Here is a 27,450-nt window from a genome sequence, read left to right on the forward strand (position 1 = left end):
ACGCCCAGCTAATCTTTTGTATTTTTAGTAGAGACAGCGTTTCACCATGTTGGCCAGGCTGGTCTCAAACTTCTGACCTCAGATGATCCACGCACCTCAGCCTCCCGAAGTGCTGGGATTACAGGTATGAGCCACAGCACTGGCCTCCAATGTTTTCTTTACATTCTTTCCCCATAAGTCACTTTCCTTCAATTTTTTTTTTTTTTTTTTTTTTTTTTTTGAGACAAGGTCTCTCTTTGTCACCCAGGCTGGAGTGCAGTGGTGCAATCACAGCTCACTGCAGCCTTGATCTCCTGGATTCAAGCCATCCTCCCACCTCAGCTTCCCAAGTAGCTAGGACCACAGGCATGTGCCACTTCACCTGGCAAATTTTTTTGAAAAATTTTTTTGTAGAGATGGAGTCTCGCCATGTTGCCCAGGCTGGTCTTGAACTCTTAGCCTCAAGAAATACTCCTGCCACAGCCTCCCAAAACACTGGGATTACATGCAATAGCCACCATGCCTGGCCTACTTCAAATTCAAAAATTTAAACCAACCTTCATCCCAGTGTCTTCACAAATGCTCAGCAAAGAAAATTCCTAAGACAATTCAGGGACCTCTCATAACCTTACTGAGAGACATTAATAAAGAACCTTAGTAACTTGACTCTCAACTCCACTACCAACCCTTCCCCTCTAGCAGAAGGTTCACCCCAACAACAGGAAAGAAGAGAAACAATCTTCCAGGACATCAGAGGTGGCTTGCCTTACAGGAGGAAATTAATAAGAACATTGCTCTCTGTGGGGAAAGAAAGGACGGTAAAAATCGAGATACCTGTTAATAGATTTTCTCAGCTTGAAAGAGAACTGACACGGGGCTTAAGGGAGTTCAGAATGAATCAAGAAATGAACCATTCAAATGTGGCTGCAGTTTCTGTGTGTATCACAGATGGGATCCTTTTGAGAATGCTAGAAAAGGGAATTATGACACAGAGCCAATTCAGCCATAAACATTATTTTTGTACTTTTTCTTTCTTGCTGGTAATTTTTTTTTATTCTTTTGAGATGGAGTCTCACTCTGTTGCCCAGGCTGGAGTGCAGTGGCATGATCTTGGCTCACTGTAGCTTCCGGCTCCTGGGTTCAGGCAATTCTTCTGCCTCAGCCTCCCAAGTACCTGGGATTAGAGGCACCAACCACTACACCCGGCTAATTTTTGTATTTTGAGTAGAGATGCGGTTTCACCATATTGGCCAGGCTGGTCTTGAACTCCTGACTTCCAGTGATCCGCCCGCCTCGGCCTCCCAAAGTGCTGGGATTACAGGTGTGAGCCACCACGCCCGGCCTTCTTGCTGGTAATTTTTTATATAGTGGGTTGAGAAAGCTACTCTATGCTAGGATAGACTATCACAATATTTTTGATATCTTTTTCTGTGATATCTTTTTTTCATACGTTTTCCTTCCTACAATGATACCAGTAACTTATGAGGAATCTGTATAGTTTGAATGTATTTGAATAATTTCAATATACCTTAGTGCTACTCTTTGATTTAATCCCCAAAGCACCAATAGGTCCTAAATATTCTCATGTGTTTTAGAAGCCTGAAGTCAGTGAGAAAAACCCACAGACAGCAATGTTCTTACTAATTCCCTCCTGTAAGGTGAGCCACCTCTGATGTCCTGGAAGATTGTTTCTCTTCTATCCTGTTGTTGGGGTGAACCTTCTGCTAGAGGGGAAGGGTTGGTAGTGGAGTTGAGAATCAAGTTACTAAGGTTCTTTACTAACATCTCACGGTAGAGGGTATGAGAGGCCCCTGAATTGTCTTAGGAATTTTCTTCAGTGAGCGTTTGTGAAGACTCGGATGAAGGTTGGGTTAAACTTTTGTCATGGGTCCATTGGCAGTTTAGTCACCAGCGCCTCCTGGATCTTTGGGTCCTGGCGGAAAACGATGCCAGACTCTCAAATTGCCACAAGGTAGCGTGGAAAGAACTCCACAGTCCAGAAGGAGCCTCCAAAGAGGTTTCGTGAGGTGGAATTTACTCCTGGTGAAGATGCTGTGAATGCTGTTTAAACTACAACAAAGGATTTACAATATTGACGCAGGTAGTTAAGAAAGCAGTGGCAGGGTTTGAGAGGATTGGCTCCAATTTTGAAAGAAGTTCTACTATGGGTAAAATGCTATCAAACAACATCGCATGCTACAGAGAAATCTTTCGTGGAAGGAAGGGTCAGTTAATGTGGTAAATTTCATTGTTGGTTTAAGAAATGGTTACAACCACTTCAATATTTAGCAACCACCACCCTTATCAGCCAGCAGCCAACAACATCGAGGCAAGACTCCTCACCAGCAAAAAAGATTATGACTCCCTGAAGGCTAAGATCATTATTAGTATTTTTAGCAATAAAGTATTTTTATATAATTTCTTTTTAAAAAATAATGGAGCTTCAAATAAGGGCATCAAGTATTTTTTCTTTTAATAGATGGGGTTTTGCCATGTTGTCCAGGCTGAGCTCAAGCAATCCACCTGCCTCAGCCTCCCAAAGTGCTGGGATTACAAGCATGAGTCACCGCAGCCAGCTGGCATCAAGTGTTTTAAAATTAAAGTATGTGCCTTGTTTCCTAGACATAACACCATTTTACACTTTATAGACTACAGTGTAGTGTAGTGTAAATGTAACTTTTTTTTTTTTTTTTTTTGAGAGGGAGTCTCGCTCGGCCACCCAGGCTGGAGTGCAGTGGCGCGATCTTGGCTCACTGCAAGCTCCACCTCCCAGGTTCACGCCATTCTCCTGCCTCAGCCTCCCGAGTAGCTGGGACTACAGGCACCCGCCACCACGCCCAGCTAATTTTTTGTATTTTTTTTTTTAAGTAGAGACGGGGTTTCACCATGTTAGCCAGGATGGTCTCAATCTCCTGACCTCGCGATCTGCCCACCTCAGCCTCCCAAAGTGCTGGGATTACAGGCATGAGCCACCGCGCCCGGCCATAACTTCTTTTTTTAAATAGAGACAGGATCTCCCTATATTGCCCAGGTTGACCTCACAACTCCTGGTCTCAAGTGATCCTCCCCCTTCCATGTCCTAAAGTACTGGGATTATAGGCATGAGCCACCACACCCAGCCAATGTAACTTTATATTCACAAGGAAACAAAACCATTTTTGTGACTTGCTTTATAGCAATATTTGCTTTATTGTGGTGGTCTGCAACCCAATCCACAATATCTTTGAGGTATGGGTATACTTTCTAAGTGTTTCCTGAGTCAGCCTACTTTTTCTCCATTTTTTGGTCATTATTCTATTCATTTTTTTTGTTTGTTTTGCTGTTGTTTGGAAACAAGAACTTGCTGTGTCGCCCAGGCTGGAGTGCAGTAGCACGATCATAGCTCACTGCAGCCTCACCATCCCTGTGTTCAAACCATTCTCCTGTCTCAGGCTCCTGAGTTGCTGAGACTACAGATGCACAGTACCACACCTGGCTCATTTTTTAAAAATTGTTTGTAGAGATGGGGTCTCATCATGTTGCCCAGTCTGATCTGGAACTCCTGGCCTCAAGCAATCCTTCCACCTCAGCCTTCTGAGTAGCCCTGATCAATCCATTGTTGAAGAATACATGGATGTTACTTTGCAGTCTGTCATCCTGAATTTGTGTTCACTTGACATTGCCTAATTATTAGTTTCAGCTTACCCACTTTTTGTCAGTAACACGCAGAAGAGACTGTGGCCTTCTTACTGTATCATATCAGGAAGCATCTCACACTGGTTTGTGCCATTACTGGTGCAGTGACTTTCAGCCACTTGGTTAAGGTGGAGTTGGCCATATTTCTCCACTGCAAAATTACTGATTTTCCTTTTGTAATTAATAAGTGTGTGTGAGTAGATTCTTTGAGATGAAGTATATATCTTGTTCTTCCTCGAACTTAAAGGTTTTTTTTTTTAAGTGAAAGCAAGTTTGTTAAGAAAGTAAAGGAATAAAAGAATGGCTACTCCATAGGCAGAGCAGTGTCACTTTAAGGTTACGACGTCAAGTGATTTTTGTCCAAATCAATAATTACTGTGATGATTGAAAAAAGATGATTACCAAGTTTATTTTCATTGTCTCAAGGTCCGCTGAACTCTGGATCTAGGCTGTGTCAACAGGGTAGTGTGGTACCCCCTGTACCCATCTCTGCCTCCTACAGTCCTTTTCATTTATTTTGTTTTTTTATAATAGAAGCAGAGTCTTACTATATGCTGTCCAGGCTGGTTTCAAACTCCTGAGCTCAAGAAATCTTCCTGCCTTGGCCTCCCAAAGTAGTGGGATTACAAGTGTGAGCCACCACATCTGGCCAAGTCCTTTACCATCTGCAGAAGGCTTAGCTTGCAGTTTCAGCAGAAGGATAGACTCCCAGGAAGACCGTGAGACAGATTTGGGGCCCAGTTGATAATATCAAGTACACTCAATTTGACTATGTTCACCACATTCTGGCTCCAGACAAATGAGAGTCACTAGTGAAGTTGGTGCCATTTTGTGTATCTTCTGTACCTAAGGAGGAAAAAAGATAGAGGAAAGAATGTAAGAGGTCAGCTTATATTCACAAACATGGACGTCAAGCTTTTCCCACCTTTTCTTTTCTTTTCTTTTCTTTTCTTTTTTTTTTTTTTTTTTTTTGAGATGGAGTCTCACTCTGTCACCCAGGCTAGAGTGCAGTGGCATGATCTTGGCTCACTGCAAGCCCCGCCTCCCAGGTTCATGCCATTCTCCTGCCTCAGCCTCCCTAGTCGCTGGGACTACAGGCACCCGCCACAATGCCCGGCTAATTTTTTGTATTTTTAGTAGAGACGGGGTTTCACCATGTTAGCCAGGATGGTCTCGATCTCCTGACCCCATGATCCGCCCGCCTCGGCCTCCCAAAGTGCTGGGATTACAGGCGTGAGCCTCCATGCCCAGCCCCAACTTTTTCAATCCAATATGGAACCTACTACCTCCTGGGAAAGCCATGCCCCCGCTGTCCCTGGCAGACCACACCTGAGGATTCATTCCTCCTCTCACTCAATCACACCTTCAACAGAAGTGTATTGAGCATTTCCTTTGTACCAGGCACTGGGGATACAACAGTGAATTTGTATCCATGGGGTTGCTGGAATCCAGCTGGAAAGTGGGCAGTGGATTCTTCAGAAGGTCCACAGGCCTGGGAAGAGTCTTCGGGGACTGTGAGCAATCCCATGGTACCGTGGAGCACTTGGGTGGGAATATCCTCCACCTCCCAGGAGGAGCTATCGGCTCCACCATGACAAAGCACTGGACATCCAAGGGTTCCGCTTGTGAACCACATTGGAAACAACAGGCTAGTTACCTTGTAGTCCCTCAGGAATCTTGCCCTGCTCTTCTTGTTCTAAGGATGCCACAGCTTCCCTTTTTCTCTGGAGAAGTAATCTAGATCTTCGATTTTGGAACCAAATCTAAGTGGGTAAGACAAAGAAACTTAATTTAAACAAAGAATGTTGTGTAAAACTCATGATTGCTTTCTTCTCTTTTTTCTTTTCTGTTTTTTGAGACAGCGGTCTCTCTCAGAGTAGCTAGTGCTACAGGTGTGCATCATCACATTAAGCTAACTTTTAAACTTTTTGTAAAGATGAGGTTTCACCGCATGGCCCAGGCTGATCTTGAACTTCTGGGCGCAAGCAATCCTCCCAAGTAGCTGGGACTAGAGGCACACTTGACTGTGCCCAACCCAAAAAATATATATATATATACTTTTTTTTTTTTTAATACGGAGTCTCGCTCGGTCACCCAGGCTGGAGTGCAGTGGCACAATCTTGGCTCACTGCAACCTCCACCTCCCAGGTTCAAGCAATTCTCCTGCCTCAGCCTACCAAGTAGCTGGGATTATAGGCACCCACCACCACACCCGGCTAATTTTTGTATTTTTAGTAGAGATGGAATTTCACCATACTGGCCAGGCTGGTCTTGAACTCCCGACCTCAGGTGATCCACCCACCTCAGCCTCCCAAAATGCTGGCATTACAGGCGTGAGCCACTGTGCCCGGCCCAACATTATTAACATTTTATGACATTTGTGAGAGTCTATAAGGCCTAAAGAAAACACCCAAAATTCTGAAACTCACATCCAGTCCCTTTGTGATAGGTTTTAGATCCTGAATGTTCCCAGGTCCACCTCATTACAATACTAGTCTTTCTCTAAAGTGACATCCTACATTGCAGCTCTTCCTACTGCCTGAAATTTTTTTTTTCTATCTCTTTTTCTTCCCCTCAGAAATGCCCATTTTACTTCCAAGGCCCAGAATAGAGAATGTCTAGGAAAACATTCTTCATCCCACAAGACAAACTTAATTTCTGTTCCTTCTTTGTGCCCATAAATTATACATATAGGCATGTAAAACTTATGCATACATACTCACATAATTTGAAATAGCGGTTCATATATACTTATATGCACACACTCACAAAAACCCCTCACCTTCCAGCAGCTACTATTTTTTTGAGACAAAATCTCACTCTATCGCCCAGGCTGGAGGGCAGTAGTGCGATCACAGTTCACTGCAGCCTCAACCTCCTGGGCTCAAGTGATCCTCCTACCACAGCCATGTGCCAGCACACCCAGCTAACTTTTAATTTTTTTCATAGAGTTGTGGTCTCCCTGGTCCTCCTGCCTCAGCCTCTAAAACTGCTGGGATTCCAGACAGGAGCCACCATACCTGGCCACAACTCTTTTTATTGAGACAGAATTTCTCCCTTGTTGCCCAGGCTGAATTGCAGTGGCGTGATCTCTGCTCACCACAACCTCTGCCTCCTGGGTTCAAGCAATTCTCCTGCCTCAGCCTCCAGAGTAGCTGGGATTACAAGCATGCAACACTATGCCCAGCTAAATTTTTGTATTTTTAGTAGAGACGGGGTTTCTCCGTGTTGGTCAGGCTGGTCTCGAACTCCCGACCTCAGGTGATCCACCCGCCTTGGACTCCCAAAGTGCTGGGATTACAGGTGTGAGCCACTGCGCCCAGCCACAACTCTTAATAGTGTGAAAATGGCAGTTAAGTTTCAACATTGGTTTTGGAGGAGACAAACATTCAAACCATAGCAATCACTACCTAGTACAGTACCTAGCACATAGTTGATGCTCCGAATAATGCAAAATGAAAGAAGGAGAGAATGAAAAATGAAAATGAGATGAGGAAAGTAAAAGGAAAGAACCATCAGAACCACTAATGTGCATTCATGTCCTGCTTACAGGAGGGAGCACTGGTTTAAACGCACGCACACCCTACACAGCAGTCTGACAATTTTATTCCCTTTTAAGATGTGTCAGGAATGAATCCTCGGACAGACTGGTACATTTCTCTGAGCTAAATGTGAAATGTCTAAAGTGGACCTCATAATTTTTTTTTTTTTTCAAGACAGAGTCTTGCTCTGTCGCCCAGGCTGGAGTGCAGTGGTGCAATCTCTACTCACTGCAACCTCCACCTCCCAGATTCAAGCGCTTCTCCTCCCTCAGCCTGCCAAGTAGCTGGGACTACAGGCGTGCGCCACCATGCCCAGCTAATTTTTGGATTTTTGTAGAGATGGAGTTTCACCATGTTGGCCAGGCTGGTCTTCAACTCCTGACCTCAGGTGATCTGCCCACCTCAGCCTCCCAAAGTGCTGGCATTACAGACGTGAGCCACAGCAACCAGCCTGGACCTCATAACTCTAACCTCAGGGCATAATTAGAAGATCTGAAGGATACAGTAGACATAAAGACTTCAGTCAAATAGGCCGGGCACAGTGGCTCAGCCCTGTAATCCCAGCACTTTGGGAAGCCAAGGAGGGTGGATCACCTGAGGCAAGGAGTTCAAGATCAGCCTGGGCAACATGGCGCAACCCTGTCTCTACTAAAAATACAAAAAATATTAGCCAGGTGTGGTGGCACACACCTGTAATCCTAGCTACTCAGGCAGCCGAAACACAAAAACTGCTTGAACCTAGGAGGTTAAGGTGGCAGTGAGGCAAGATTTCGCTGCTGCGCTCCAGCCTGGGTAATAGAATGAGACCCATCTCGGAAAAAAAAAAAAAAAAAAAAAAAAAGGCTTTAGCCAAATGCCTGGCTTATATGCAATGTTAACTAATATTCACTCACTCAACAAATTCTCATTGGGTGTCATGTGCCACGCACCGTTCAGGGCCCAAGGAATACAACATTGCTCAAGACAGACAGAAAATACCAGAAGGGGATGTGAGATTGAGTCCTGTGGGCACTTGGGGGTAGAAGCCAGCAGACAGGGAACAGCTGTGAAAGACCCTGAAATGTGCCCAGCATGATGAGGAACTGCCTGAGGCCCATGTAGCTTCCCTTCCTGTATATCTAGATCCCTAGGAGATGGGACAACCACACTTCTTATCACTCACTTGGACTCTTGACTCCGGAACACCGATTTCTTTAGCAAGTTCTTCTCTGGAATCAATCCCAGGGTATGGGTTTTTCATAAATGCCTTGATGAGAGTGTGTAACTGAGAGGCGCTGTAGGTAGTACGACATCGTCTGGCTTCTCTACCTAGGGAAGGCATGGAAAGATGGAGGGGGGCGGTCAAGGAATATTGCAAGGGTCCATTCACATATTCAAAAACAGAACCCAAACTTGTCACTCTCCCTCCAATTTCGATCCCACTGACTCCTCCTGAGAGGATCTTGTCCCAGGTTCCTTCCAGGTGGAAGGTTCTAGAGGAGACACAGGATGATATGTCTGGGCTTCTGGACTCCAGTAGAAAGAAAGTAGGCAAGAGGCTGGGTGCAGTGGCTCACGCCTGTAATGCCAGCACTTTGAAAGGCTGAGAGGGGGCAGATCACGAGGTCAGGAGTTCAAGACCAGCCTGACCAATATGGTGAAACCTCGTCTCTGCTAAAAGTACAAAAATTAGCTGGGCGTAGTGGCGCACACCTGTAAATCCCAGCTACTTGGGAGGCTGAGGCGGAAGAATTGCTTGAACCTGGGAGGCAGAGGTTGTAGTGAGCCAAGATCAAGCCACTGCACTCCAGCCTGGGTGACAGAGTGAGATTCCAACTCAACAAATAAATAAATAAATAAATAAATAAATAAATAAATAAGAAAGCCTGGGAAGAGGGCAGGGAAGAACTTCTAGGGTGCAATGAACCCTTTGCTGCCATAAGACCCTGAACAGGAGGTCATCAGGGAGGAGACATTCTTTTTTCAAAGTAGCAGTTGGCTCCACCATAGAGAAGCTCTGCTGGGGAACAGAACTAAGAGGGTTATTTACTTTGAAACTGCACACCAGGTTGACCTTGCCCCTGGCTCTGGCTTGATTCTAAAGTCTCAGCTTCTGGTCTTTTCTGGAATCCGTGCCTAGCTCTTCGATTCTGAAACCAAATCTAAGTGAGGAAAAGAAAAGGAGAGAATTACATGTTAATATCATTTAAGCTACATCACTGCCTGTTCCCAAAGTGAGCAATTCTTATTGGGCCTAAGCCCAGGATTATTACTCACTTCCGCCACATTCTACCAAGTCCTTTTTTTTTTTTTTTTTGAGATGGAGTCTCACTTTGTGGCCCAGGCTGGAGTGCAGTGGCGTGATCTCAGCTCACTGCAACCTCCACCTCCTGAGTTCAAGTATTCTCCTGCCTCAGACTCCCAAGGAGCTGGGATTATAGGTGTGTGCCATCATGCCTGGCTAATTTTTGTATTTTTAGTACAGATGGGGTTTCTCCATGTTGGTCAGGCTGGCCTAGAACTCCTGACCTCAGGTGATCCACCCACCTCGGCTTCCCAAAGTGCTGGGATTATGAGCATGACCTACCACGCCCGGCCCATCTACCAAGTCTTTGGTCAAGACTTGGCATTCACATCCAGGGCAACATTGTGTGACAACATCATCTCTACTAAAAACAAAAAAGTAAAAAAAAGAAAAAAAATTAGCCAGCCAGGTGCAGTGGCTCATGCCTGTAATCCCAGCACCTTGGGAGGCCGAAGCAGGCAGATCATGAGGTCAGGAGTTCAAGACCAGCCTGGCCAACATAGTGAACCTCCATCTTTACTAAAAATACAAAAAAAATTTAGCTAGTCATGGTGGCAGGCGCCTGTAGTCCCAGCTACTTGGGAGGCTGAGGCAGGAGAATCACTTGAACTTGGGAGGCAGGGGTTTCAGCAAGCCAAGATCACACCACTGCACTCCAGCTTGGACGACACAGCGAGACTCTGTCTCAAAATAAAAAAAAAATTAGCCGTGGTGGCACGTGCCTATAGTCCCAGCTATCTGGGAGGCTGAGGGAGGGTTGTTGAGCTCAGGATTTCAAGGCTTCGGTGAGCCTTGATTGTGCCCTTGCACTCCAGCCTGGGTGAGACAGTGAGACCCTGACTCAAAAAGATGAAAACAAAAATAAAAATAAAAGATTGGGCATTCAGCGTCTTCACAATCTGCTGCCAACATAATTTGCTCTAATTATTAATATTTAATTGGTAAACAGCTGCTACAATTATTACATGTTCAAAAACCAGCTCAAGTATCTCCTCCTCTGAAGGTACGCCTACACGCGTTTTCTCACCTCCTGTGAGCTCGCTCATCCTCGGTATCCACATCTGTGAAGTGAGGCTAAGACCAACACCTTCGTGGGTTTATTGAGGGTCAGTTGAGATACTCCCCACCAAGCCCTCAGCACATGGGTACATAGTATGGGCTCTGTTAATGGTTCTCTCTCCTGCCTTTCTACTTCCAGTCCTGGAGATATCGAACTTTAACTTACCTGGATTCTGGACTCTTCTGTATTGATTTCTAAAGCAAGTTTTTGTTTGGTAGCATAACCTGGGTAAGGCTTTTGATTGAAGGTATCGATGAGGATTTTCAATTGTTCTTCTGTGAATTTTGTGCGACAGCGCCTATGATTTGTTGTTACCCTCTCTGTAGGAAGATTACAAAAGAAGAAGCAGGTAATAGGTTAATTTATATACTCAAACTTCAGGTTCAAGCTAGTCTCTCACTTCCTTTTCCCAAATCCACTGGAATCCACTCCAGGAGAACTACCCTCATACAATTATGGAGCTCTTGAACACACAATGGTGATTTTTCAACTTCTTTAGCTCATCTGAATGCCATACTAAGAAGTCAGGGATCCTCTGTTTTGAAAAACCATTAAAAACCATTGTGAGCCGGGCATGGTGGTTCCCAGCACTTTAGGAGGTCAAGGTGGTCAGATCATGAGGTCAGGAGTTCGAGACCAGCCTGGCCAACATGATGAAACTCCATCTGTACTAAAAATACAAAAAATTAGCCAGTCATGGTGGCGTGTGCCTGTAATCCCAGCTACTCAGGAGGCGGAGGCAGCAGAATCGCTTGAACCTGGGAGGCGGAGGTTACAGTGAGCTGAGATCGTGCCATTGCACTCCAGCCTGGGTAACAGAGTGAGACTTTATCTCAAAAAAAAAAAAAAAAAAAAAAGCTGGGCGCGGTGGCTCACACTTGTAATCCCAGCACTTTGGGAGGCCGAGGCGGGTGGATCACGAGGTCAGGAGATCAAGACCATCCTGGCTAACATGATGAAACCCCGTCTCTACTAAAAATTCAAAAAATTAGCCGAGTGTAGTGGCAGGCGCCTGTAGTCCCAGCTACTCCGGAGGCTGAGGCAGGAGAATGGTGTGAACCCAGGAGGCAGAGCTTGCAATGAGCCGAGATTGCGCCACTGCACTCCAGCCTGGGTGACAGAGAGAGACTCCGTCTCAAAAAAAAAAAAAGTAAAATAAAAAATAAATAAAAATAAAAATATGTATGTCATGAAAATGCCAATTTTTTTTTTAAAAAACAATGTGTTCTGTTCATATGGATTAGAAACAATCTAAGTCAATAATGCATGCAATATGTCATTATAGTGATGAAACCATAGAAACGAAGAGTTTGTGATACAAGGACCATTTCAAACCCTTTCAGTTTTTCAGGTCAAAATTCCTTGGTGCATATATTTTATTTTTATTATTTTTATTTTTTCAGGCAGGATCTCACTCTGTCGCCCAGGCTGGAGTGCAGTGGCACAATCATGGCACACTGCAGCTTTCACCTACACAGGCTCAGGTGATCCTCCTACCTCAGCCTCCTGAGTAGCTGGGACTACAGGTGCACACCCCAACACCCAGCTAATTTTTCTGCTTTTTGATAGAGTTTCACCACATTGTCCAGGCTAGTCTCAAACTCCTGGGCTCAAGCAATTCCCCAGCCTTGGCCTCCCAAAGTGCTGAGATTACAGATATGAGCCACCACCCCTGGCCGGAGCATATTTTTTTACTTTGACCTCCATTGCTCAATAGCAATAACAGGCAAACAGTATCAGTTTCCAAGGTATTTTTAAAAACACCACAGGGAGGACAAAATTAACTGGAAAAAGAATTTCATACTGTCAGTAGAATTTTCCAATAGGAAAAAAAATACCACATCACATAATTTTCTGGATAGGACATCTCCTTGAAATAACCAAATCTGGAAAGCATTTTGGAACATACCATTTTGTAACAGAATTAGACAGTGAATTGAGATGAGAAGAAAATTTACTAGAGATGCTAGGAGTTCAGTTAAAAGCCCAACAGCTTTTTTGTTTGATCTTTGAATGCTTGCCCTTGTCTTCAGTTTCACACACCTGGTCCATTGCTTTGTTTTTTGTTTTTTGTTTTTTGTTTTTTGTTTTGAGACGGAGTTTCACTCTTGTTGCCCAGGCTAGAGTGCAACGGTGCGGTCTCGGCTCCCTGCAACCTCCACCTCCCAGATTCAAGTGATTCTCCTGCCTCAGCCTCCGAAGTAGCTGGGGTTATAGGCACACGCCGCCACGCCTGGCTAATTTTTTGTATTTTTAGTAGAGACAGGGTTTCACCATGTTGGCCAGGCTGGTCTCGAACTCCTGACCTCGTGATCCACCCACCTTGGCCTACCACAGTGCTGGGATTACAGGTGTGAGCCACTGCACCTGGCCCCTGGTCCACTGTATTTGACTGAAGGAGGAAGGTTCAACTTTTACAAGTTCAATGAATTGGCTCATACAATCCGCCTTTGACATTACCCATCATTCCTCTTGAACCTGTCCATCTCCTTGACCTCATCATATGCGACATTCCAGTTGGCTTTATACATTGCAATGTGTACTCCTGCCATGATATCTAACTTCCATCTGACCCCCAACCCAGCCAACTTCTTCCTTCTCCAGAGTTTTCACTTGCTCCTCCCTCTACCCACAAGGCTCTTCACACAATGATGGATGAGATCACCTTGCTCAGGTCTCAGCTTGCACACCATCTTCTCAGAGTCCCTCCCTGACCCTCTGGTCTAAGGTGGTCCACACCCCATGCCATGACCTCTCACTTTACCACCACGCTTAGCTAAGTTTTTGATATTTTGTAGAGATGGCCTTTCCCTAGGTTGCCCAGGCTGTCTGAGACTCCTGGCCTCCCCATACAATCCTCCCACCTCAGCCACCCCAAGTGCTGGAATTACAGGAATGAGTCACATCCTCTCTCTTTTTTTTTTTTTTTCTTTGAGACAGAGTCTCACTCTGTTCCCCAGGCTAGAGTTCAGTGGCACAATATCGGCTCACTGCAGCCTCAGCCTCCTGGGTTCAAGCGATTCTCCTGCCTCAGACTCCCGAGTAGCTGGGATTACAGGCACCTGCCACCATGCCCGGCTAATTTTTGTATTTTTAGTAGAGACGGGGTTTTGCCACGTAGGCCAGGCTGGTCTGGATGATCCACCCACCTCAGCCTCCCAAAGTGCTGGGATTACAGGTATGAGCCACCACGCCTGGCCAATTTCTTAAACTTTTTTAAAGGGTAGTTGTCACATGGAGTCTGAAAACATATCAGTGAACTTTCCTTACTGCGTTATATTAAAATACATTTTTGTCTTACATTTTTTTTCAAGTTTCCAACACATTATCTTACATTTTGAAAGGCTCTTTTACCTATCGATGATTTTGTAGCCTCTTGCATTGATCATTTAAAACAACAGTTTAGGCTGGGCGTAGGTGGCTCACACCTATAATCCCATCACCTTGAGAGGCCAGGACAGGTGGATTCCTTGAGTCCAGGAGTTCAAGACTATCCTGGGCAACATAGCGTGACACCATCTAACTCATTCTACAAGGCCAGTATTACTCTGATACTCAAAGCAGGCAAATAGACACATCAAAAAAGGACAACATCCCTAATGAACATTGATGCAAAAATCCTCAACAAAATACTAGCAAACTGAATTCAACAGTACGTTAAAAAGATAATTCCTCATGACCACATGGGATTTATCCCATGGATGCAAGGATGTCTCTGTACCCCATAAATACATATACTCACTATGCACCCACAAAAATTCAAAATCATTGGCTGGGCACAGTGGCTCACGCCTATAATCCCAGCACTTTGGGAGGCCGAAGCGGGCAGATCACCTGAGGTCAGGAGTTCGAGACCAGCCTGACCAACATGGAGAAACCCCGTCTCTACTAAAAATACAAAATTAGCCAGGCATGGTGGTGCATACCTGTAATCCCAGCAACTCGGGAGGCTGAGGCGGGAGAATCGCTTGAACCTGGGAGGCAGAGGTTGCAGTGAGCCAAGATTGCACCATTGCACTCCAGCCTGGGCAATAGGAGTGAAACTCCGTCTCAAAAAAAAATTTTTTTAATAATTTTTTTCAAAAAAGGCTAGATTACTGTAGGATTTTAGTGGAAACAAAAATTTTTTAAAGATAAAAAATATTTTAAAATAATAAAAATGTGAAAGGCTAGTTACGCTGGCAATTCAAATAATTACATATATCCTTCTTTTCCAGACAAGCATCCTATTCCAGTATGAAGCACAGGGTTTGATGCATATGTCCCTTTTTGTTACACAGGATATTAAAAGGTGTAATCAAGGGTTAAAGTTTAATAAAATCAATAATTGTTACTGCTTAAGGACATTCCTAAGTGAAACTGCTTTTTGTTCTTGCACTGAAAGTATGAGGGTAACCACAGTAACTACCAGTACAATTTGGTTATACTGGTTTGATGTTCTCTGAGGTACCAGCAGATTTACCCATCATTGTTTTTGTATCATCAGTGCAAGTGTAAACACACCAAAAAGGAAAATGTCTTAGTATAATTAGGAAAATTAGAACCTTATAGTTCCTGGAAAGGGCTCTGGAGCTCCACAGACCATACTTTGAAAACAAGTGCCCTAAAATAAATCTTCTATTCTTCCACATATTGGTAAGTAACACCACATCTTTCAAAAGACCACTTCATAAGATTTACATAGACCTGCCCTAATGCCTTGAGAAATTGATCCTCTCTGCTTTTGTAATTAACCTCAGAAAGCCACTCCTAAATCCATTTTGTTTTTCCTCAACTTCTACATTTCTGGAGTAGAAAAAATATATATACATATATTTATATATATAGTCATTCTTTTGACTGAATTCTAATTTCTAACACTTTACCTTCTCCACACAACACTCACTTCCAGAAATGGCTAGGTAAGTCCTAGTAGAATTAACTAGAATATTTTCATCTAATTTTTCAATGTTAAAAAATTATTGAACACCTATTAAAAGCCAGACCCTATTCTAGGCACCATAAACAAAACAGTTAAGATATCCTTGATCTTTAAGGAGCTGAAAGATATCAAGCAAACAAGCAAAAGATGTAGTGTATCAGATGATGAGTATTTCCATAGCAAAGAAGAATCAAGTGGCAAGAGTAGAGAGTGCAGGGGTGAGGTCACAGTTTTAAGTGCAATAGTTAGGGATGGGCTTACTGAGAAAGTATAACATGAACAAAGGCTTGAGGCAGATTAGAGAGTGATCAATGCTGATGTTTGACAGACACATTGCAGGAGGTGGGGAGAGGCCCTGGGCTGGGACGCTGCCTGTCCTATTTGACATAAGGCAAGGAGGCCAGAACATCTGGAGAAAAAAGAATAAAAGGGAAGCAGACGAGGTCACAGACCATACCGGGTGCCACGTTATCTAGGGCACGATAGGGCCAGGTGCCTTTTCGTTGAGAGTTTTAAGCAGATAAGTGACATAATTTATGTATATATGTATGTATGTATGTATTTATTTTTGAGATGGAGTCTCGCTCTCTGGCCCAGGCTGAGGTGCATGGCATGATCGCGGCTCACTGCAACCTTCACCTCCTGGGTTCAAGCAGTTCTCCTGCCTCGGCCTCCCGAGTAGCTGGGACTACAGGCGCCTACCACCATGCCTGGTTAATTTTTGTATTTTTAGTAGAGACGGGGTTTCACCATGTTAGCCAGGCTGGTCTTGAACTCCTGACCTTGTGATCTGCCCACCTCGGCCTCCCAAAGTGCTGGGATTACAGGCGTGAGCCACGGTGCCCAGCTGCCATAATTTAATTAACAGTTTAACAACATCACATGAGGTACAGCGTTGAGAACAGGTTGGTGGAAGCAGAGAGATCAGTTAGGAGAAGACTGCAATAATCTCATGCAATGGACCAATAATCTAATGAGAAGGACAAAGAAATTGTCAGATTCCTTAAATATTTGAACGTTAAAGCCATCAGAATGTCCAGCCTGACTATGTTATGAGGGAAAAAATGGAGTCAGGGGTGTTTTCTAGATATGAGGCATGACCTGGCACCTCCTGAGCTGGAGAAAACAGTGGGAGGAATAGTTTAGATATGAACATAGGAAATTCAGTGTTTGGAACACGTTGAGTCTGAGATGCCTGTTAGAGACAAGTAGGCAATTAGATAAAGTCCAAAGTTCAGGAGAAAAGTTCAAACGTTCTGTAGAGAGAAATCAGGAAAGTGCTTTCCAGATCTGGAATCCTTGATTCCAAGGATATTTTGAGCTCTAAACTTTGTGATGTGTCCCATAGCTGCTCTCTTTTAGCATCTGTCTCCCTCTCCTTTTTTTCTTTTCCGCTCCTTCCTCCCCTCTTCCTTCCTGAAGCTCAAATATGTCTTATTTAGTTCTTGAATATCTGTACCTTTCTGAAATTACCAATGCTCAAATGCACTGAAAACAGCCTATTTTCATAACATCACATCAGAGAAACTGGTTTTCCCTTATCCAGATACAGTTATTTTAAAGTTTAAAAATGGAACTCTCACAACTCTGACAAGACTACTAGGTTTTTAGCCCTACTTTTTCCCCAAACCAATAAAAGCTCAGTCAAGCACAAGGGAACTTACTGTGTGAATAGGTGTCTTCGGCCATGCTGGAAGAGAGTCCTGAAGGCTGAGCCACTGTCTGGGAGACAAGTCACTCTGCACAGAGACTGGGTTTTATATGTGTAGCCAGGTGGTCCCGCCCACTTTTTTAAACCATTTACATAAATCTCTAGTTCCACCCTTAGTAATTGTATCAATCCTTAGAAACATGTATCCTCCATCTAAAAAGGACTAGATAGGACCCCTTTCCATCAATTGATATTTAATAATTTACACCAGTGTATAAATTATTACCAACACCTACACCTAAGCCATCACAAGAAGAACATTTCCGCCCATGCCAACTCATATACACAGAGTCATGCTCCTTGGCTCCCCCAAACCCCTTGTGGGAAAAAAATTCCTCCCAAATCACTGGAACCTGAACAGGGAGACAAGCTTGCAATAGCTCCCAATTTTTTAAAAAAGAATATTTTTGAGTACTATTCTGCTTACACATATTTTTCAATGTTTATTATATACATATAGTCTTTTGTAAATGGGATTTTTATGCTTTCCACCTATCTTTTGACATAGTGGCCTCTCCTTATAAATTAAAAGTGTTATTTCTAATTAGTATCACATAAGAGTGAGGCTAGTGAGACAGGAACAAAATTTAAGGGGGTGCTAAAAATTCTATGATCAAGATAAATAGTATTTGAAAGCAATATATATTTTAAGTAATGTAAAAAGTCCATCTTAACAAAACATAAAAATTTTAAATAAAAAGAAGATCCTACTCTGCACATGCACGACCCTACAAGTTATGCAAGTGAGGGTACCTGTGCATTGAAAAAGATGTCTCACCATTGACCAGTCATTGATCAGTCATTGATCAGTCTTGAGGGAAGCTGGCTGGTGGCTGTCACTTTTTATAGCTGTAATCTACAATAGTGCAGGATAAAAGGGAAAATTTTATTACATGTATATATTTGTGTAATTTTTTAAATGTTATTAAGAGCACATAAATAAGTGATATGAATTTCATTTATTGATATATTTGACTGTCCATAAATAAAATTTGGCCAGATATCAAGCCATTTTGGAGAAACAATTTCGAACCAGGAAAATAACATGAAATAACATTTAACAGGAAAATTTTACACTTTATTTAATTAAAATAATGATAACTTGTTTTTCTTTTCTATATATGACATTTCATCACAATATTTTTTCACCAAATTTGTCTGGAAATCTAGAGCAGAATTTTCTGCTGTTTGTTTATATTGATGTTTATATTTTGATATAAATTATATGTACATCTACTTGAACATAGATATTACAATTATAAATGTGCTTCAAATTAATTGACACAATATTGAATATTCATTATAATATATTATCATTAAATATATTATATTAATATATAATATTAATAAACAATATAATATTGATATACTATATAACAGATATATTACATTATATTATATTTACTCCAGTTAAATATTGTATTTACTTTTTAGCTTTATTGAGGTACAGTTGACAAAAATGATATATATTTAAATATACAATTTGAATTTTGATATACACATATAATTGAATCCCAGATTCAATTACCATAATCAAATCAAGCTGATTGATGTATTTACCACCTCAAATCACACCCTTTGTGTGTGTGTACATATATATTACATTATATTATATTTACTCCAATTAAATATTGTGTTTACTTTTTAGCTTTATTGAGGTACAGTTGACAAAAATGATATAAATTATATATATTTTAAATATACAATTTGAATTTTGAAATACACATATGATATAATTACCATAATCAAATCAAGCTGATTGATGTATTTACCACCTCAAATCACACCCTTTGTGTGTGTGCATATATGTTACATTATATTATATTTACTCCAATTAAATATTGTATTTACTTTTTATTTTTTTGAGACAGTGTTTCACTCTTGTTGCCCAGGCTGAAGTGCAGTGGGGTGATCTCAGCTCACTGCAACCTCTGCCTCCCAGATTCAAGTGATTCTCCTGCCTCAGGCTCCTGAGTAGCTGGGATTACAGGCATCTGCCACCATGTCTGGCTAATTTTTTGTATTTTTAGTAGAGATGGGGTTTCACCATATTGGCCAGGCTGGTCTCGAACTACTGACCTCAGGTGATCCACCTGCCTCGGCCTCCCAAAGTGCTAGGATTACAGGTGTGAGCCACCGCCCTGGACCTTGTATTTACTTTTTAGCTTTATTGAGGTACAGTTGACAAAAAAGATATATATTTTAAATATACAATTTGAATTTTTATATACACATATAATATGATATGGTTACTATAATCAAATCAAGCTGATTGATGTATTAACCACCTCAAATTATACCCTTTGTGTGTGTGTGTGTGTGTGTGTGTGTGTGTGTGTGTGGTCAGAACACTATTTAAAAAAAATCCTTTTCTCCCCCATGCAGAAGAACACTTAAGATCTATCCTTGTAGCAAAAAATAAAAATCTATCCTCTTAGCAAATGTCAAGTAGTATTGTTTTTTTCATTTCTGAACATCCCATTTAAAAATTTTTTTTCTAATTTGTTAACTACGTCACATAATGTCACAATGTACATATGTCAAATAATGTCACTATGTACCTTAAATCTCCAAAACTTATTTGTCTTGCAAAACTGAAAATTTGTACTTCTTGACCAACATTTCCCCATTTCCCCTTCACCCAAGCCCCTGGCAACCACCATTTTACTCTCTGCTTCTATTTTTGATCCAACCTCACTGTTTGTGTCCACACTCCTTAATTTTCTTGGTCATGAGACCACGAGCTTAGATAACACCTTAGACAATGAGACCAGTGACCCTGACCTGTTTCAGTTTAGTTATTTAAAATATTTTTCTTTCTTTTTTAAATTGTATTTATTTGTTTATTTATTTATTTGTTTTGAGAGGGTCTTGCTCTGTCGCCCAGGCTGGAATGCAGTGGTGCAACCATGGCTCACTGCAGCCTCCAACTACTGGGCTCAAGCAATCTTACCCTCTAGGGCTCCAAAAGTGCTCTGAGAGTAAATGCATGAGCTACCATGCCCAGCCATCAAATTATCAATCATTATAAATCTTAGAGCTGGAAATAATATCTCATTGTTTTATTTTTAATTTGAGAGCTAGCGTGCTTGAACACGTTTAATCAAATGTATTTGCCATATTTTATTTTTCTTTTATTAGCTTTCAGATTCTTTGCTTCTTTCTTAAGTAGAACATTTCTTTGAGACTTAAATATTATGCTGCATTTGTCCTATGTCCTGCAAGTGTTTTCTTAATTCAGTATTTTAAAATAATATTTTGTTTGTAAGTTTTTTGTATCTTTATAGCATTCTTCTAAATTGGATCTATGTTTATTTTAATTGTCTAGTCAAAGTACTGACAAGGAGGAGTGAACTTCCTGAAAACGGAGAACAAGATGTGATGTCTTTTAGTAAATGTTTACCAAAAGACACAGGATTCCATTTCCAATTCCATATCGAGAACCTTTAAAATTGTACATAGATATGCAGGTGAAGTCGTGGAGAAGGGAGGCCAACAGTGCACACAGGTAGTGCCTCTCGGGAAGAATCAGCAGTCATCCTGCATCCTAAATTCCTGACCTGACCTTTCTGCAGGGAGAGTATCTGACCTGTGCTACACCATCAGCAACACAAAGAAAACTTGATGAGGTTTTATTTCCTTTTATTTGTATGTTTCACTCCAGTTTTCAATTCCGTGCCCTCAAAAGCCCGGATATCATCACCGGTACCTCTTTTCAGCCTCACCTCTCTGTGCGGCTCCGCAAGTATGTTGGTCTACCTGGGAGAGTGGGGCCTGCAACCTGCTGGGCGCAGGCGCCTTGAGACGCCACGTCTGTCCTTTTACCGGCTTGGGTGCAGGCAAAGGAAATGCGTCCCCGGGCTGGGGGCGGGGGGCGCGAGGGGGGGCGGGGGGCGCGAGGGGGGGCGGGGGGCGCGAGGGGGGGCGGGGGGCGCGAGGGGGGGCGGGGGGCGCGAGGGGGGGCGGGGGGCGCGAGGGGGGGCGGGGGGCGCGAGGGGGGGCGGGGGGCGCGAGGGGGGGCGGGGGGCGCGAGGGGGGCGGGGCGCGCGAGGGGGGCGGGGCGCGCGAGGGGGGCGGGGCGCGCGAGGGGGGCGGGGCGCGCGAGGGGGGCGGGGCGCGCGAGGGGGCGGGGCGCGCGAGGGGGCGGGGCGCGCCGGGCTGGTCCCCTTCGCTGCGCTCAGTGGCGGCAGGGAGGGCTGGTGAGATGCCAGAGCAAGGTAGGGTCCTGTATTTGGGGACCGCTGACGTTTGGGTCCGCCTCCCGCGGCTGTTAGCACTGCGTGGCCCGAGACCTGCTGTCGGGCGGAGATTAAGGCTGCTTCCCGGAGGGCCCCGGCCGCGTGGTCGCCCTGCCAGAGCGGTGGATGTCAGGTAGTGCTGGGAGGCGTTGCTGTCCGGGTTCGCTTCTCTACTGCTGTCCTAATTGCATCTCTCCCGGGTGAATCACAGAGCTGTAAACGAAAAATCAAATTCTAAGCTCCCAGCCAACTGAATGGACCCCTCCTCTCAGCTAAGAGCATGGCAAACTTAACCTGAAACACTAGTTCGGTCGTGATAGGAAGGAGATGGGACATGCCTCATTTTACCCTCCTCTCTTTGAAATTCAGGCACAGGTCGGGCGCGGTGGCTCATGCCTGTAATCCCAGCATTTTCGGAGGCCGAGGTGGGTGGATCACCTGAGGTCAGGAGTTCGAGACCAGCCTGGCCAACACGGTGAAACCCCGTCTCTACTAAAAATACAAAAATTAGCTGGGCGTGGTGGCGGGTGCATGTAGTCCCAGCTACTCAGGAGGCTGAGGCAGGAGAATTGCTTTAACCCGGGAGGTGTAGGTTGCAGTGAGCCAAGATCGTGCCACTGCCACTCCAGCCTCGGCGACAGAGCAAGACTCCGTCTCAAAAAAAAAGGAATTCAGGCACAGCTGACCAGTATTAACATTAAAACAATTTTTTTTTTAGTATCTTCATGCTAAAGGGGTAAGTAGAAATTGCATGTAGCCTCCCATCAGTTTATTCCAAATAGCAAACATTTACCGAGCCCTGAGTTATTAACTATGTATTTTCTTTTTGTAAACCTTACAATTGAGCAAGCAAGTAATAATATTATCTCCATATTTTCAATATGAGGAAACTGAGGCCCAGGAAGACATGTAATTTGCCCAATATCAGGTATTCAGTATATTGGAGATTTGAAGGACAAATTATTTACTTTCAAAAATGTATACCTTTTCCAAAGTTCCAACAATAATTCAATGAACACATTTATTTTGCCCCAGAATTGCCAATGATGTTATGTCATATAAGGAGGCACCTAAGTATACACTTTGTCCATTTGGGAGATTTGAATTTTGACTATTTGGTTAAGATGGTATCTACTAGATCTCTCCACTCTTTCTTCTTTGTAATTAATAAGTAATCTGTGGGTCAATTCTTTGCAATGTCTGAATAATATTAAGTCCCCCCACTTCACCCTCTAGTTTTAGCCTCTGTTGATGATTCTTCCCCAAATCTGTGATCACTGCTTGTGGGGATTCTATTTCTATTACTTCTTTACATTTTATGCTTATAAGTTGACACTCCTGTAAAGAACTTTACCCAACCCATTCTTTTTTCATTTTTCTTTTCTTTTTTTTGTTTTTGAGAAAGAGTCTCACTCTTGTTGTCCAGGCTGGAGTGCGGTGGCGCGATCTCGGCTCACTGCAGCCTTCGCCTCTGGAGTTCAAGTGATTCTCCTGTCTCAGCCTCCCAAGTAGCTGAGACTACAGGCATGTGCTACCACACCCAGCTAATTTTGTTTTTTGGGGGTTTTTTTTGTTTTTGTTTTTGTTTTTTTTTAGTAGAGATGGGGTTTCACCATGTTGGCCAGGCTGGTCTCAAACTCCTGACCTCAGGTGATCCACCCCCCTCGGCCTCCCAAAGTGTTGAGATTACAGGCGTGAGCCACCTCGCCCCGCCCACCTCAGGTGATCCACCCCCCTCAGCCTCCCAAAGTGTTGAGATTACAGGCGTGAGCCACTGCGCCCGAACCATCCCATCCTTTTTAAGTTAGTTAATTATTTTAGAAGCCACATGGAGTGGATGATTTTTCTCTGCTGCATTATAATCCATTTATCTCATTGTATTGGTGCTCACACTACCCAGCATTAGCCTCTCCAAACTCAAGTAGGCTTGACTTTCTGATTTCTATCACAGAGCTCCTAAAACCTTTGGAATTTCCTGTGTGTTGAAATGTCTTTTGTTATTTTTAATGACTTTTTGATCACATCTCAGTTTATACCAATGAGATGGCTTAGGGTGGAGACCCTAGACAGCCTCAAGATGAAGCTGGTCACCAGAAAGATTAGAGAGTTGGAACTTTCAGTCCCACCCACCAACCTCTGTGAAGGGGAAGGGGTGGGGTGGCTTGACATGAAGCTCTATAAAAACTCTTGGACAACAAGATTTTAGCTTTCCAGATTGCTGAACACATTAAGTGTTCCTGGAGAGGGCATGGAAGCTCCACACCTCTTCTCACATACTTTGCCCTGTGTATCTTTTCTATCTGACTGTTTGTTTGTATCCTTTGTGATATCTTTTATTATAAAACAGTAAACATAAGCAAAGTGTTTCCCCGAGTTCTATGAGCCATTCTAGAAATGAGTTCTAGGGGGTTGTGGGAACCCCAATTCTAATGTAGTTGGTCAAAAGCACAGGCCACAACCAGGTGATTGTGATTGGCATCTGAAGTGAAGGGCAATTTTATGGGACTTAGTCCTCAACCTATGGGATGTGACACTTCCTTCAAGTAGATAGTGTCAGATTTGAATTATAGGACACCTACTGGTGTCTCCTGGAGAACTGGGATGGATGAAAAAACCTCCACTCATTTGGTCACACAAATGTTCTGTTTTGAGTGAGTTGAAAGAAAAGAACAGTTGGTTTTTTTGCTTTAGATGTGGTGTCAGAAATGGGATGTTGAGTGATTGTGTAAGAGTGGGAACACTTGGCAGAGAAGCCAAAGATGGCAGCTGTAGCTGCTGTTCACTGGCTGGGGCTCTGCAGCAGGCTTGACCAGCCATTGACGGGTCAGCCGGCAGGTCTGTGTGAACAGGCACATAGCTGCAGATTTTATTCTGGAAGTGCAACCCTCTCAAATATTGAAGGAACTGATATAACAGGGATTGAAGCAGTAGTAATTCCAAAAAAGAAAACTTGGGATAAAGTAGCCATTCTTCAGGCTCTTGCATTCACAGTAAACAGGGTTCCCATGGCTGTACCTAGCGCATTTCAAGATAATCCTTACCTCATACCAACATCCTCTTCAGAATCTCGTTCATTTTTACTGGCAAAGAAATCTGGGGAGAATATGGCCAAGGTCATTATTAATTCATACACCAAATATTTTCAGAAGGACATAGCTGAACCTCATATACTATGTTTAATGCCTGAGTACTTTGAACCTCAGATCAAAGACATAAGTGAAGCCACCCTCAAGGAACGAATCAAGCTCAGATAAGTCAAAGCCTCTGTGGACATGTTTGATCAGCTTTTGCAAGCAGGAACCACGGTGTCTCTTGGAACAACATATAGTCTCTCAGATTTATTGTGTTACTATGGTGACCAGGAGCCCTCAACTGATTATCATTTTCAACAAACTGAACAGTCAAAAGAATTGGAAGAGGAAAATAATAAGCGGTCTAGGAGGAAAGCTGGTCATCAGTTTGGAGTTACCTGGTGAGCAAAAAATAACGCTGAGAGAATCTTTTCTCTGATGCCAGAGAAAAATGCACATTCCTATTGCACAGTGATCCGAGGAATGGTGAAGCACCAAGCTTATGAGCAGGCATTAAACCTGTACACTGAGTTACTAAACAACAGACTCTGTGCTGGTGTATACACATTTAATGCAGTGATTGAAGCAACAGTATTGGTGATAAATAAGAAATTTGAGGAAGAATGGAATAATATACTGGAGCTGCTAAGACAAATGGTTGCACAGAAGGTGAAACCAAATCTACAGACTTTTAATACCATTCTGAAATGTCTCTGAAGATTTTATGTACTTGCAGGATTGCCAGCCTTACAGATTCTACGTGAAATGAAAGCCATCAGAATAGAACCCTCGCTTGCAACATATCACCATATTATTCAGCTGTTTTATCAGCCTGGAAGCCCTTCAAAGGGATCATCTTTCATCATCTATGATATAATGAATGAATTAAAGGGAAAGAGATTTTCCTCCAAAGGACCTGGATGATGATAAGTTTTTTCAGTCAGCCATGAGAGTATCCTCATCTCTCAGAGATCTAGAACTTGCCTAGCAAATACACGGCTTTTTTTTTTTTTTTTTTTTTTGAGGCGGAATCTCACTCTGTCGCCCAGGCTGGAGTGCAGTGGCGCGATCTCGCCTCACTACAAGCTCTGCCTCCCGGGTTCACGCCATTCTCCTGCCTCAGCCTCCCGAGTAGCTGGGACTACAGGCGCCCACCACCATGCCTGGCTAATTTTTTTGTATTTTTAGTAGAGATGGGGTTTCACAGTGTTAGCCAGGATGGTCTCGATCTCCTGACCTCATGATCTGCCCATCTCGGCCTGCCAAACTACTGGGATTACAGGCGTGAGCCACTGCACCTGGCTACGTGGCCTTTTAAATACCAGAGACAACTGAAAATTCATTGGACCTGATAAACGGCATAATTCCTATTATTCCATGTTCTTCAATTTGATTTGTCTAATGGAATGAGTTGATGTCACCTTGAAGTGGTATGAGGACCTGATACCTTCAGCCTTCTTTCCCCACTCCCAAACGTTGATAGATCTCCAAGCATTGGATGTGGCCAACTGGCTAGAAGTGATTACTCATATTTGGAAAGATAGTAAAGAATATGGTCACACTTTCTGCAACAACCTGAGAGAAGAGATCCTGACACTCATGGCAATGGATAAGCACCCACCAGAGCTTCAGGTGGCATTTGCTGACTGTGCTGCTGATATCAAATCTACGTATGAAAGCCAGCCTGTCAGACACACTGCTCTGAATTGGCCAGCTATCTGTTTCAACTGTATAGCTGTCTTTTTTTTTGCGGGGGGGGACGGAGTTTCACTCTTGTCACCCAGGCTGGCATGCAATGGCGTGGTCTCAGCTCACTACAACCTCTGCCTCCCAGGTTTAAGCGATTCTCCTGCCTCAGCCTCCTGAGTAGCTGGGATTACAGGTGTCCACCACTATGCTGGCTAATTTTTGTCTTTTTAGTAGAGACAGCATTTCGCCATGTTGGCCAGGCTGTCTCGAGCTCCTGACCTCAGGTGATCCACCCGCCTCGGCCTCCCAAAGTGCTGGGATTACCTACATGAGCCACTGCACCCGGCCAGCTGTCCTCTTTTTAAGGGCTGGGAGAATCCAGGAAGCCTGGAAAATGTTGGGGCTTTTTAGGAAGTATAATAAGATCCCTAGAAATGAGTTGCTGAATGAGTTTATGGACAGTGCAAGAGTGTCTAACAGCCCTTCCCAGGCCATTGAGGCAGTAGAGCTGGCAAGTGCCTTCAGCTTACCTATTTGTGAGGGCCTCACCCAGAGAGTAATGACTGACTTTGCAATCAACCAGGAACAAAAGGAAGCCCTAGGCAGCTTCACTGCATTGACCAGTGACAGTGATACTGACAGCAGCAGTGACAGCGACAGTGACACCAGTGAAGGCAAATGAAAGTGGAGATTCAGGAGCAGCAACGGCCTCAGCACAGCTGCTGGAATCACACCTGAGAGCGAGATATGCCAATATTTAACATTGTTACAAAGAAGACAAGATACAGATTGGGTGAATTTGTTACTGTGAGAGACAGTCAGTACACAGCTGACTTATGTAGATTTAAGCTCCTAATTTGCTACTTAATAACTGTCTATTAATACACCATTAAAGGTTTAGCATTTAAGTAGCAACATTGCCGTTTTCAGGCCAGATGCAGTGGCTCACTCCTGTAATTCCAGCATTTTGGGAGGCCGAGGCAGGCGGATCACGAGGTCAGGAGATCAAGACCATCCTGGCTAACACGGTGAAACCCCGTCTCTACTAAAAAATAAAAAAAAATTAGCCGGGCGTGGTGGCGGGTGCCTGTAGTCTCAGCTACTCGAGAGGCTGAGGCAGGAGAATGGCGTGAACCCGGGAGGCGGAGCTTGCAGTGAGCCGAGTTTGTGCCACGGCACTCCAGCCTGGACAACAGAGCGAGACTCTGTCTCAAAAAAAAATAAAACAAACAAACAAAAAAATTGCCGTTTACAGACACATGGTGAGGTCCATGGCTCTT

At 43.5% G+C, this 27,450-nt stretch overlaps 1 protein-coding gene and 1 pseudogene across 1 annotated transcript; one reads left to right on the plus strand and one right to left on the minus strand.

Moving 5' to 3' along the window:
* Positions 1 to 4,038: 4,038 nt before the first annotated feature.
* DUXA (double homeobox A) lies at positions 4,039 to 17,192 on the minus strand. The gene is made up of 6 exons (XM_054465307.2): positions 17,126 to 17,192; positions 10,706 to 10,860; positions 9,226 to 9,337; positions 8,359 to 8,504; positions 5,312 to 5,417; positions 4,039 to 4,500 (listed from the first exon to the last, which is right to left on the minus strand). Exons 1-6 carry the CDS (start codon positions 17,148 to 17,150, stop codon positions 4,430 to 4,432), a joined length of 615 nt encoding a protein of 204 aa, XP_054321282.1. The 5' UTR covers positions 17,151 to 17,192; the 3' UTR covers positions 4,039 to 4,429.
* A 6,977-nt stretch (positions 17,193 to 24,169) lies between these two features.
* Positions 24,170 to 26,904, plus strand: LOC129019836 (small ribosomal subunit protein mS39-like; annotated as a pseudogene).
* The last annotated feature ends 546 nt before the right edge of the window (positions 26,905 to 27,450 follow it).

This window comes from Pongo pygmaeus, chromosome 20, assembly GCF_028885625.2.
Source record: "Pongo pygmaeus isolate AG05252 chromosome 20, NHGRI_mPonPyg2-v2.0_pri, whole genome shotgun sequence".
Taxonomy (NCBI): Eukaryota; Metazoa; Chordata; class Mammalia; order Primates; family Hominidae; genus Pongo; species Pongo pygmaeus.

What these genes read in the sequence shown, in the direction of transcription:
- DUXA (XM_054465307.2), bottom strand. Translation starts at nt 17,150, where the DNA reads ATGGCCGAAGACACCTATTCACACA. An exon ending in CAGAAGAGTCCAGAATCCAG is followed by an intron (nt 9,338 to 10,705) that starts GTAAGTTAAAGT and finishes TTCCTCACTTAG; the next exon opens with ATTTGGTTTCAGAATCGAAG. An exon ending in TTCCGGAGTCAAGAGTCCAA is followed by an intron (nt 5,418 to 8,358) that starts GTGAGTGATAAG and finishes TTACCCACTTAG; the next exon opens with ATTTGGTTCCAAAATCGAAG.